This window comes from Dipodomys ordii, unplaced genomic scaffold, assembly GCF_000151885.1.
Source record: "Dipodomys ordii isolate 6190 unplaced genomic scaffold, Dord_2.0 Scaffold31, whole genome shotgun sequence".
NCBI classification, from domain to species: domain Eukaryota; kingdom Metazoa; phylum Chordata; class Mammalia; order Rodentia; family Heteromyidae; genus Dipodomys; species Dipodomys ordii.
In genome coordinates this window covers 9,352,062-9,365,438 of record NW_012267247.1, presented here as the reverse complement: position 1 = coordinate 9,365,438, position 13,377 = coordinate 9,352,062, and the positions used below count along the sequence as shown (strand labels likewise).

Below are 13,377 nucleotides of genomic sequence, written 5' to 3'. Positions count from 1 at the left end.
AGGATTGTTTAACACTCATTCCTAAAATCCAAAGCAGACTCTGGCAGACATGTCACCTGAAAACCAGCCTTCAAAGCACCAGAATATGCTCCCCTTTCCACCCAGCCCCGACACCGTGCACCATTACCCCTTCACTGGACTAGAAAAGGGCAGAGAAAATGTCACACCTGTGCACAACACCTTGCCATTGAGTTTAAAATTTTTTCTTCTGGGGAGAAATAAAGCAAAAGTCATGCTACTTCTGTTCCAGGTCAGGTGGAGCCTGAGAAGAGATGGATGAGGCCTGGGGAACCAGGAGTCTCCAGCCTTGGCTCACTACTTCCTGCTGCTGACCATAGGCAAGTTGCTTAGCAACTCCCCCCCACATGCCTCAGTTTTGTTGTCTGTGAGAAAGGGTAAGGGCGGTCTCAGTAAGGCTGCTGTGAAGGCCATGTGCACCTCAGACACCCACACAACCTGTCAATGTGGTACCTGCCAGTCAGATGCTATCCTCAAGTCTGGGGGTAATGTTGGCTAGCATCAGGCAGAAGGAAAGTCTGATGCCTGGATAGAGCCCTGCCCTGACTCACAGCATGTGACTGAGGGTGAGCTAGCAGCTGTCAGTTGGGTTCCTGGTCTCTGACAAGGCCTTTAAAGGGAATCAGTTCCAGGGACATTGCTCACAGAAACACATTTATAATACCAGATGATCTGCTTCAGTGGGCAGAGTTGACCCTGGAGCTCTGTGAGTGGCCTAGGGTCTGAGTACAGACTAGGCTACCATGAGGGCAACACATCCTAACACACAGGTCCTGAGACCAGCCCCAGCATGGGGCAGAGGAACCATGAACAGCCACCTCCCCCAGCCACCACCAGCCAGGGAGACCTGTCTGCCTGTGTATGGGGGTCAGGGATGGGTGGGTTGAGGAAGCAGAGGAGCTACTTCTGTCTCAAATGGGTAGGAGCTTGTGAAGAAGTTAATGCACATAGCTTGGCCCTGCCCCAACCACCCTTTCCAGTCAGGCCCAGTAGCCTAGGCTGGCGAGACAAAATCCAGCAAGACTCAGACTCAATACAGAGTTCCTCAAGTACACTGCATACTTTCCTATCTTCGTGATCTTTTACAGTGTCTCGTTTCCTCTACCAAGTGACCCTATGTGACCCAGCCTGGTCCCTGGTGAGAGTTGAGGACTCTAACCACTGCTGTCGTGGGAAACGGATGTGATTTCATAGGTGGTCCGTGCAAGAGTCATCCCTTCACTCGTGGGGCCCTATTTTTGGAAGTTACTCTAAGAACATAATAACACAAAGACTTTTTTAATAGACATGACCAGCTACCAACAGCAGTTTTTTAAAGAGCAGTGTTTGACAGAAAAAAAATACTAAAAATATAGTATCAGGTTGAAAAATGATATTAAGCCATATGAGATTTAAGCTTTATTAAAATGCATGTATTATTAATGGGCATCTGAGTAAAACTGGGAAGGGAACATGTCAGATGCTAGCAGCATTCCTTCCTCTAGGTGGCAGGAGTGTAGAAATGGGTTTCTACTTTTTCTTTTATTTGGGTGACATAGCCACCATCACTGCCCCAGTCAGCCATGAATGGTGACCTGGCAGGACCTTTGAGCCCAGTCCTTCCCCCCTTGGGTTTCCATGCCCACAGTTCCCAATCCCTACAAAGGAGGTAGCTGGTGGGGCTGTATTCAACCCGTCCCTGGGCTGCAGGGTGAGGTATTCATGCTCAGCCCAGAGACCCCACCTGTGATGGGAGATAGGGCAAATCACAAATTAGATTCTCTCTGGACTGTGAAGCTTGGTGACAAAAGCCGTTAATGGAGATCCATGTGATCCCAGGGTCCTAGATGCATCTTTGCTGAATATCTAGATGCTCTATAGTTTTAGTTCCAACATCCTTCTAATAAGCCCTACATGTGCTCAGGTTAAAGCCCTTGCTAACTGTCACCTGCTCTTCTAATGTGCTGCTTCCTCTCCAGCTAACATGTACTGCTTGCATGAGATGGAGGCTGGCTGAGGGTCCAGCTCAGGGTGGCAGATGTGGACTGGCCCCTCTGGCTGTGTTATTGTCAGGCCCATTGAATGGGCTGACTTCGCAATCTGGGTCTCAATTTCTTTATCAAATCATAAAAGCATGCCTGTCTCCCAGGGAGCAGCTATAAGTGTAGAAGTCATAATGAAAAGAGTCCCTGGCATAATAAAGTTTCAAATAAATAGAAGTGGTTTTATGACAACTCTCTGGTTGAACACATAGATCTAGTCATCCAAAACGAAATGCCCAGTGTTCCTACCCAAGAGCCTGGCCCTGCTCTGGGAGGCTGGAATCAACAGGGAACAGGAAGGCCAGTTACCACCCTCACAGATGTCAGAGATAAAGTCACATGACCATCCTAGTGGTTCTGGGTCATTCATAAAGGACAAAAGACAGAACTAGATGCAACATGAAGGTGCTTTAGGCTTGGTGGTCTGGAATTGTGGGAGACATCCAAGCAGAGTGACAACGCAGGAACAAAAAGATAAGAAGCACTGTGGCTGGAGACAGACAGGCAGGCCATGAAGGCACGGTCAGAAATTTGCATAGGGGGCTGGGAAGTTGGCTCAGTGGTAGAGTGCTTGCCTCACATGCATGAAGCCCTGGGTTCAATTCCTTAGCACCACATAAGCAGGAAAAAAAAAAAACTGGAAGTGGTGCTGTGGCTCAAGTGGTAGAGAGCTAGCCTTGAGCTGAAGAGCTGAGGGGCAGTGCCCAGGCCCAGAGTTCAGTCCCCAGGACTGACAAAAAAGAAAAGAAATTTGCATAGGATTTTTTTTTTTCTGGTTGTGGGGCTTGAACTCTGGGCCAGGGCACTGTCCCTCAGCTCTTCAGCTCAAGACAAGCGCTCTACCACTTGAGCCACAGCGCCACTTCTGGTTTTCTGGTGGTTTATTGGAGATAAGAGTCTCACAGACTTTTCCTGCCTGGGCTGGCTTTGTACTGCTATCCTCAGATTTCAGCTTCTTGAGTAGCTAGGATTACAGACATGAGCCACCAGTGCCCAGCCAGAGCCTTACATTCTTACTTGGCTTTTTCATTCAGAGCTGGTGCTCTACCACTTTAGCCATACCTCTAATTCTAGCTTTTTGCTGGTCAATTAGAGATACCAGGCTCAAAGACTGACGGGGCTGGCTTTGAACCATGATCTTCAGATCTCAGCTCTTGAGTAGCTAGGATTACAAATGTAAGCCAATAGTGCCAGGCTTGCATAGGTATTATTTTTCCCAATTTATTGTTGTTTTAGAGGTCATATATAGTGGGGTTACCTTTACATATATCCGGAAATAAGTACATTTTCTTTTGTGTAGTATCATCTGTTCCCTGGGGCTTGAACTCTGGGCCTGGGTGCTGTCCCTGAGTTCTTCAGCTCAAGGCAAGTGCTCTACCATTTGAGCCAGAGCGCCACTTCCAGTTTTCTGCTGGTTAATTAGAGACAGTCTCACAGACTTTCCTGCTGGCCTGGCTTTGAACTGCGATCCTCAGATCTCAACCTCCTGGTAGCTAGGATGAGCCACCAACACCCAGCTGCATAGGTCTTTTTAAAGGGAGATCATTCACATGGGCCCACACAATATGCCTTATGAAAGGCCTCATCAGCTCTGTTGCTTTGGAGTTGATGTGAAGAGTGCTGGGAGGAAATACTGGAGTGATGGCAGTCAGAGGAGACAAGCAGACATGCCAGGATGTTTTAGAAAGAAAACTCTCAGGAACAAGACTGGATGGAAGGGATGACACAGGGGGTTGGGATGCAGAGCAGAGGGTGGTCGGCATATAGATATTGTACAAAGCCACAGAAATGGGTGAGTAGAAACCTGCCTGCCAATCTCACTCCAATAAATACAGTCTGCCTCTAGTCCCTCTTCATCCATGCACTCAGCCAACCATAGACTAAAACTGCACGTGTACTGAACATGTGCAGACTTCTCATGACTCCCTAAATAATACTGCACAATGCTATTCCCACAGCGCTGACGCTGTATTTAGTATGAGTCACCTAGAGATGATTTAAAGTCCAATGCATAAGCTGGGTGCCAGTGGCTCACACCTGTAATCTTAGCTTCTCAGGAGGCTGAGATCTGAGGATCGTGGTTCATCCATGAGACTCATCTCCAATTAACCCCCAGAAAACCAGAAGTGGCACTGTGGCTTAAAGTGGTAGAACACTATCTTTTTCTGCTTATGTGGTGCTGAGGAATCAAACCCAGGGCCTCATGCATGCAAGGCAAGCACTCTACCACTGAGCCACCTTCCCAGCACCAGGAGGGGGAGGGGGTTAATGTAAAGATGTCCATGATCCTCTATCCCTCCTTTGCCTCCCTCTCTGCTGCCTCCATCACCTAGCTTCTTCTGGACCAGGTGCATCTGATGAACAAGAGGGATACTTTCCTAACTGAGCCTGCTTCCAGAGCAAGGGGCATCACCTAAGCTGGTGCTAGAGGCTGCCTCAGGAGCAGAGCTGCTGACACAGAATCAGGGAGTAAGGAGGGGGGCCCCAGTCTACCAGTCCACGCCCAGCAGCCCTCGCCTAGGATGCACAAGGCACCTATGGCCAGCCTAGAGCAAGATGGAACACCTTACCTTCTCATAGGGACAATACTTGAACATCTTGATGGGGCTTGTGCAGATGAAGACATCAGTGCTGCCAGGAAAGATAGAACAGTGAGCCAGCAGCCATAACCCCACACCTCTCCACCTCCCAGCCTTCAGTGGGGCAGGTCTGAGCCTGCACCAGTTATGGGAGAAACCCAGTGTTCCACACCAAGACTTCAGCGTGTATTTCTGTTTTATTCAGTAGCCCTGGGCAGCTGTAAGTGACTCCACCCTGACCATAGGCAAGAAGCTCAAGGATGGGCACTGGACTGCTGAGTTAATCAGAAACTCTCCAAAATCTCAATAGAAAACTAAAAGAGAGAAAGACATTTGGCAACAACCAACATAAAAAAAAAAAAACTGCAAAGGGTTGGTTCTAGTTCAGGGGCCGTAGTGCATGTACCTTGTATTCATAACACTTAGGGTTAAAGCTGGGCACCTGTAATCCTAGCTACTCAGGAGGCAGAGATCTGAGGATCATTGTTCAAAGCCAGCTTGGGCAGGAAAGTCTTTGAGATGCTTATCTCCAATTAACTCCCAGAAAACCAGAAGTGGTGCTGTGGCTCAAAGTGGTAACCTTGAGATGAAAAAGCCTTATAGACAGTGCTTAAGCCCAGAGTTCAAAAGCCACCGCTGACAAAAAAAAAAAATCTAGAGTTAGACACCCCAAAACCAAAAACAGAGAAAGGAAAAGGAAAAGTACAGGATGAGAACTGGGGCCTTGGGCAGTGCAAGGAAGCAAGGAATAAGGAAAGAAACCTATGAGGAGGAATTTCTGTAGTTCAGGCAAGTTTTCCAACTGTAGACTATGTGGGAGCCAAGCTCTCCAGCTGTGGCTCCTTGAGAGCAGCATGGGAACTGCATGAGGGCTGTGCCTCCCACAGTCATGGCTAATCCCAGCTATCTGTAGGAGAGCTGACCTTGACCCAGACTAACCTCCCAAGTGCCTTCTCCTCCCCTCAGGACCAGGGTCCCTTACTACCAGTGTCTTCTGGTTCAAAACGTCTTCATTAGTGCCAGTGTGTGCCTCTGGCACCATACCTGCTGGTCCCTCAAGCTGAGCTATAAGACTTGTGTTTTCCTCTCTGGTCCCTGGAAGCCCTGTGGGTTCCTGGGACATGGTGACTGCTGTTTTCATTGCCTCGCTTCATGGACTCTCCATGCTCCCTGTGCCCCTTGTACCTGCTGTGGCCCTAAATCTTCAGCCTCTGCCCCAAGGTTCTCATCCCTGCTTCTGCAAAAGGTGGCATCACACAGCGGTCTGCTTACCTCCTGTGAGGAGCCCTCTCAAATGAGGCCTGCTCTTCCTCATAACCCAAAAAACCTCAGAGAAAAGCATCTCTGCCTTTTCTCCACTGTCTTTTCTAAATCCCTGAGTCTTAAGGCTTGGACCACAGACCTTTCACCAACATGCCCCTGCCTCCCTCCGCCAGCCTGCCCCAGCACTTCCTTGCTGCTCTCATCTGCCATTTACATCCCTCCACTATCTTCTTTACTCACTGGCTCCATGCCGACATCTACCAGGTGTCAGGCTGCTCAGTGGCAGCACACAGTACACACCCACACATGTGCCTCTTACCCCTCAATACTTCCACTCTTCCCTGGTGCTGGGGAGTACCACTCTCCACCAGCATGGCTGGGGGTTCCGTTCGCTGCTGCCTAAATTTCAGTTTCACACTTGTCCTGGCCAGCCACTACCTCTAAAGTCTCTGGCACGTCTTCCAACATCCCGGATGCAATTCTTCTGCCTCATCTAGACAGACAACTCGCCAGTTTTGTGGGATCCCTTGCTCCCCAACTCTGCCCAGCTAGGACTCTGTGATGCATTCTACCTGTATTTCTCTGGGGGAGGTCTGGGCAGATACTGAAAAGAACCCAACTACCCAATTCTTCCCACCTGCAACCAAGCAACTGAAGGCTGATAGAACAGGAAATTCAGGGCCAAGCACTGGTGGTTCATATCTGTAATCCTAGCTACTCAGGAGGCTGAGATCTGTGGACTGCGGTTCAAAGCCAGCCCGGGCAGGATAAACCACCAGAAAACCATAAGTGGTGCTATGGCTCAAGTGGTAGAGCACTAGCCTTGAGCTGAATTGCTGAAGGAGCAGTGTTCAACCTACCCCACCCCTCCAAAAAAAGGAAATTCATCTCATCTTTGGAGCATCTTCCCCTTGACACATGAAACAAGGGCAGGGCACTGCAGGTGTGGGATGGGGCACTCCAAGTGGGAGGTGCAGGCCCTGGGGTGCTCACAGAGCACGTGGTACAGCTCCCAATGTAGCTGGAACACATCCTCTTCCACCATCCTCAACTTTCTCACCATATGAATCCCTTTGTCTTCCTGCCCTTCCACCATTGGTCACAAGCTGCCTGAGCTCACCTCTTCCTTCCCACTGTGTCCCTCTTCCCTCCCAGCCTCCATCTGCACCCTGCCCTTTCCCCTTGTCCTCACAGGAACTGGCTCCCAGAATATTCCCTCTCTTCCTCCTCCTCCTCCTCAAGTACTCTTTATTTCATCGTTTTAAGACATTTGGACCTCCAAGAAGCCTATGCTATCAGTGACCACTACTTAGTAAAAACATATTCTAGTTTTTAGGACTCATGTGTTTTACAAACTCCACTTTTTTTTTTTTCAGCCAGTCTTGGGTCTGGACACTATCCCTAAGCTTTTTTGCTCAAGGCTCATGTTCTACCACTTGAGCCATACTTCCACTTCAGGCGGTTTTGGTGATTAGTTGGAGATTAGAGTCTCATAGACTTTCCTGCCTGGCCTGACTTCAAAACATGATCCTGAGATCTCAGACTCCTGAGTGGCTAAGATTACAGGAATGAGCCACCAGGGCCCTGCCAAACAAACTATTCCAGATTTATCTAAGTTCATCAGAAAGGCACGCAGGTTGTACCTCTGGGACCCTGAGCCCCACTGTTTTGGACATTCTGGTTACTATGAAAGGACTTCAAGCAGATGGCCTTGACTCCCAACTGTTTTCCCTCTAGAATGGGATAATCATTTTGACATTATCTAGTTCATTACTAGAGTATTCCATTCCTCAAACTCTACTATAAGGTATTCTATCTTTGGAAAATATGCTTTGTATAATCTTTTTTTTTTCTCAAAAAAAACATGGACTGCCGGGCGCTGGTGGCTTACGCCTGTAATCCTAGCTACTCAGGAGGCTGAGATCTGAGGATCGCGGTTCAAAGCCAGCCCGGGCAGGAGAGACCAGGCAGGAGAAACCGTGAGACTCCTATCTCCAATAAACCACCAGAAAACCGGAAGTGGCACTGTAGCTCAAGTGGTAGAGCGCTCGCCTTGAGCTGAAGAGCTGAGGGACAGCGCCCAGGCCCAGACTTCAAGCCCCACGACTGACAAAAAAAAAAACATGGACTGCTTTACAAATTTCCATGTTGTCCTTGCACAAGGAGGGAGGCTACTCTCTGTGTGGTTCCAATTTTAGTACATAGGCTGCTGGAGTGAGCACTTCAGTTACTCTCCATTCACAGTGTTGTGTGGGTGTGTGCGTGGATTTGCATGTGCATACGCACTAGTCATAGAGCTTGAACTCGACCTGGGCACTGTCCCTTAGCTTTTTCACCCAAGCTGTGACTCTACCACTTGAGCCACAGCTCCACTTCTGGCTTTTAGTAGTCAATTGGAAATAAAAATCCCAGGGACTTTCCTGCCTGGATGGTTTTGAACCTGGATCCTTAGGTTTCAGCTTCCTGAGTAGCTAGGATTACAGGTATAATCCACTAGTGCCTGGCAAAAAGTGTTCTTTTCTATATACAGATGCTTCTTGACTTACTAGGAGGATATATTCTATAAGTTAAAAATATCCAAAGGAGCCGAGCGCTGGTGGCTCACGCCTGTAATCCTAGCTACTCAGGAGGCTGAGATCTGAGGATCTCGGTTCAAAGCCAGCCCGGGCAGGAAAGACCGTGAGACTCCTATCTCTAATAAACCACTAGAAAACCAGAAGTGGCACTGTAGCTCAAGTGGTAGAGCGCTCGCCTTAGCTGAAGAGCTGAGGGACAGCGCCCAGACCCAGAGTTCAAGCCCCACAACCAACCAAAAATAAAATAAAATAAAATAAAGTTTAAAATCAAGCCGGGGGGATGGGAAGGTAGCTCAGTGGTAAGAGTGCTTGCCTTGCGTGCATGAGGCCCTGAGTTCGATTCCTCAGCACCACATAAGCAGAAAAAGCTGGAAGTGGGGCTGATGCTTTAGAACGCTAACCTTGAGCTGAAGAGCTGAGGGACAGCACCCAGGCCCAGAGTTCAGGCCCCACGACTGACCAAAAAAAACAAAAATCAAGCCGGGTGCCGGTGGCTCATACCTGTAATCCTAGCTACTCAGGAGGCTGAGGTCTGAAGATCGTGGTTCAAAGCCAGCCCGGCCAGGAAAGTCCATGAAACTCTTATCTCCAAGAAACCACCAGAAAACCGGAAGTAGCGCTATGGCTGCTGTGGCTCAAGTGGTAGAGTGCTAGCCTTGAGCTGAAGAGCTGAGGGACAGCGCCCAGGCCCAGAGTTCAGGCCCCACGACCGGACCAAAAAAAAAGAAAGTAACAAAAATAGAAAATGCACAGTGCAGGCATTAATGCTAAATACTCAGAAATATCATAGTGCTGGAGCCACCGGCACCAGGCCTGTGAGACTCTTTGTCTCCAGTTAACCACCACAAAGCCAGAAGTGGAGCTATGGTCAAGGTGGCCAACTTCCAGTCTTGAGTGAAAAAGCTAAAGGACAGGGCCCAGGTCCTGAGTTCATATCCAAGTAACCTGAGCACACCCATGAAAAAAGGAAAGCATAAGCATTGTACTGAGGATATAGCTTAGCAGTAAAGCACTTGTTTAATATACATGAGGCCAGTTCAGTCTCCAATGACTCACTCTTTCTCTCTGTGTGTATGTGTGTGTGTGTGTGTGTCTCTCTCTCATACACACACACACACACACACACACACACACACACACACACACACACGCATGCACACGAAATGGATGAACCCTGGAATCATTACACGAAATGGATGAACCCTGGAATCATTACACTAAGTGAAGAAGCCAGTCCCAAAAGACCATATACTGAATGATGCCATTTACATGAATTGTGTAGGTGAGGCAAAGCATTAGAGACAGGGGAGATGAGTGGTGGCAGAGGCTGCAGAAGAGCAGGCGTGGCTGGGTGCTGTTAAAGCGACCAGGGTTTTCTATACTGCCGTGAAAAAATGGTTCTGAAACCATTAGTGGAGATGGCCATACAAGTTTGTGAATATACTAAACACCATCAAAAGCCACTTTAGATAGTGACTTGTACAGGGTAAGAACCATAAGTCACAAATGTTTTTTTACACAAGGTCCCAGAGAAGCTCATCACGTGTTGCTCATGGTCTCTGGGGACTGTGTGCTGAGGCTATTGGGAGGGGCTCAGCCTGAGGAACCTCTCATTTCAGTAGAACAGAAATTTCTCAAATGACATCTCCAGCCTTCCTAGACCTTCCCTTCCAAGTGAGGCCTCCTGCTCCCCCTCTCTCCTCAGCATTTAGCATGGTCTGGGGTCTTCTGCCCTCACTCCCCAACTTGCTTCATGCCTGCTGGGGACTGTCAGCCCCTATGCTGTGAGGCACTGACTTGTGAGTGCCTTGTGCAGTAGGGTTTTAACCAGAGTGCTGCTCAGGGATGAGGACAACCAAGGGCTGGGTGGCAGGAAGGAGGTGTAGATTGTACAGTGAGGTCCCCTGCGTGGGCAAACTTACTTTTGGAGGTTGGCCATCTGCTTCATAGCCTCCACGGCTCCTGGAAGAGGCTCCAGTTCAAAGAAGAAATTCTCTGACTCCCAGATGCTGATGGCCTTCTCCTGAGAAGTAGAGAGAGACAGGGTTACCTGCCGGGTCCTGGGCCTCTCACTGACCTCCCCTGGCTGGGAAAGGAGATTTTACCTTACCCTCACCTCTGGGGATGTCTCCTGGGAGGAAGGGAGAGGGCAAGAGCACACGTGTGAGTGCACTCTCTCTCTTTCCAGGAAAGATGTGAATTCTGCTAAGATCCAGCAGTGACCAGATAAAGAGTCGGGCCATGGGCTCCTATGTCAGCGATAGGAGAGACACCTAGTGCTCTCTAGGACCTGATGCCAGGGATCATGAACCACATATTTGCTAGGCATGATCCAGATGGGCAGTAAGGTAGTTGTTCTAAGGGTGTATAAGCCTAGTCATGGTAGTCATTACAATTGAGAGCTAAAGCAATTCAGAGAACCTTCAGTGTGCCTGGTGTCAGGAGCAAGCGGTAAGGAAGTTAGGGTATAAAGACAATTGGGAAAGTTTTACTCTTCACTGCATGCAACCAGAACAGCTGTGCTTTTATCTGGGCTATGTGTTAAGATATCAATATACACTATAAAAAGGCAGGGAGGTTTTGTTGATTATAAAGTTTAAAATCGCCGGGCGCTGGTGACTCACGCCTGTAATCCTAGCTACTCAGGAGGCTGAGATCTGAGGATCGGGGTTCAAAGCCAGCCCTGACAGGAAAGACTGTGAGACTCCTATCTCCAATAAACCACCAGAAAACTGGAAGTGGCGCTGTAGCTCAAGTGGTAGAGCATTCGCCTTGAGCTGAAGAGCTGAGGGACAGCGCCCAGACCCAGAGTTCAAGCCCCACAACCAACCAAAAATAAAATAAAATAAAATAAAGTTTAAAATCAAGCCGGGGGGATGGGAAGGTAGCTCAGTGGTAAGAGTGCTTGCCTTGCGTGCATGAGGCCCTGAGTTCGATTCCTCAGCACCACATAAGCAGAAAAAGCTGGAAGTGGGGCTGATGCTTTAGAACGCTAACCTTGAGCTGAAGAGCTGAGGGACAGCACCCAGGCCCAGAGTTCAGGCCCCACGACTGACCAAAAAAAACAAAAATCAAGCCGGGTGCCGGTGGCTCATACCTGTAATCCTAGCTACTCAGGAGGCTGAGGTCTGAAGATCGTGGTTCAAAGCCAGCCCGGCCAGGAAAGTCCATGAAACTCTTATCTCCAAGAAACCACCAGAAAACCGGAAGTAGCGCTATGGCTCAAGTGGTAGAGCACTAGCCTTGAGCTGAAGAGCTGAGGGACAGCACCCAGGCCCAGAGTTCAAGCCCCATGACTGACAAAAAAAAAAAAAGTTTAAAATTGCTGGGTACTGGTGGCTCAGGCCTGAAATCCTAGCTACTCAAGAGGCTGAGATCTGAGAATTGTGGCTCAAAGCCAGCCTGGAAGTGAAATTGTGGCTCAAGTGGTAGAGCGAAGAGCCACTTCCAGGAACCGTGAAAGCTGTGAAGCAGATGGCCAACCTCCACTCCTATACTGCAGTGAAAAAAAATAGCTCTGAAACCATTGGTGGAGGTGGCCACACAAGTTTGTGAATACATAAACACCATCGAACCTCCACCCTTACTCCTTACAGCCTTGAGTGAAACAGCTAAAGGACAGTGCCCAAGCCCCAGTATTGGCATATACAAGCATACAAGAAAAGAGAAAAGAGGGCTGGGAAGGTGGCTCAGTGGTAGAGCACTTGCCTTGCATGCTCGAGGCCCTGGGTTCGATTCCTCAGCACCACATAAGCAGAAAAAGCCGGAAATGGTGCTGTGGCTCAAGTGGTAGAGCGCTAGCCTTGAGCTGAAGAGCTGAGGGACAGCGCCCAGGCCCAGAGTTCAGGCCCCACGACCGGAACCTTGGTCCTGAGTGTGCAGTATGGAAGTGCCTCTGTCCGGCCAAGATATGGCATCAGCAGTACCAGTGTTAACAATGCATGGCAATACTAAGATACCACACCGCTTGTTTGAGCTTCACAGCCTACAATGGCCTAGGAGAGTTGTCCCCAGTCTACAGAGAAGAAAGCATGTTGTTTTTTTGGTTTTTTTTTTTGGTTGGTTCTGGGGCCTAAACTCTGGGTCTAGGCACTGTCCCTCACTTGAGCCACAGCGCCACTTCTAGCTTTTTCTGCTTATGTGGTACTGAGGAATCGAACCCAGGACCTCATGCATGCAAGGCAAGCATTCTACCTCTGAGCCACCTTCCAGTCTGTTTTTAGTTTTTTTGAGACAAGATTTCATTATGTTGCCCAGGATTGGCTTCCAACTGTCAATCCTTCTGCTTCTGCCTCCTAATTGCTGGGATTACAGGTATGTAGTAACACCCTGCCCTGCCTAAATTTTCTTCAAGGCCATGGAAGAATAATGACACTACCAGAACTTAAGCTCACCCATGGAGGGAGAGAGGGAGTCAGGGGGAGTGAGAAAGAGATGGTCCTTGCTATGTGACCCTGAGTTCCCACCCTGTTCAAAAAGACGCTTTCATCTACATAATGGAAATGGGAACTCAGCCTTTCTATAAGGTCCTTATAGGATATAAGGTATGCAGACCCTGGCACCTAAGGACAGCTTCTCAGCACCCATGCCCTCCCTGACACTAATCTGCTAGGAAACACTAGTCAAGGCAATCTTCCTCTCTGGGCTCAGTTTATCTATTCCAACGGTTAAAATGAGCTTTTCTTTCCACCTCTGCCTTATCTCCCAGAGTACCCTGAATATCAGAGAATACAGAGTGCAGTGGGCCATCCGTTTTCCACAGGTTCCACATCCAGACTCAACCAACCGAATGTGGAAAATATTTGGAAAAATATTGTGTTTATATTGAACATGTACAAAATTTCATAAGCAGGGCTGGGAAGGTGGCTCAGCTGTAGAGTGCTTGCCTTGCAGGAAGTGGGGCTGTGGCTCAAGTGGTAG

The 13,377-nt window shown here is 48.8% G+C and overlaps 1 protein-coding gene across 1 annotated transcript in view; it reads right to left on the bottom strand.

The window, feature by feature from the left end:
* Nt5m (5',3'-nucleotidase, mitochondrial) overlaps nt 1-13,377 on the bottom strand; it is a 25,393-nt gene that overhangs the window by 4,211 nt on the left and 7,805 nt on the right. Inside the window, exons 3-4 of the mRNA XM_013016341.1 lie at nt 10,380-10,480; nt 4,610-4,670 (exon numbers count right to left, since the gene is read on the bottom strand). Coding sequence (XP_012871795.1) covers nt 4,610-4,670; nt 10,380-10,480 — 162 coding nt within the window. The remainder of the gene's footprint in view (nt 1-4,609; nt 4,671-10,379; nt 10,481-13,377) is intronic.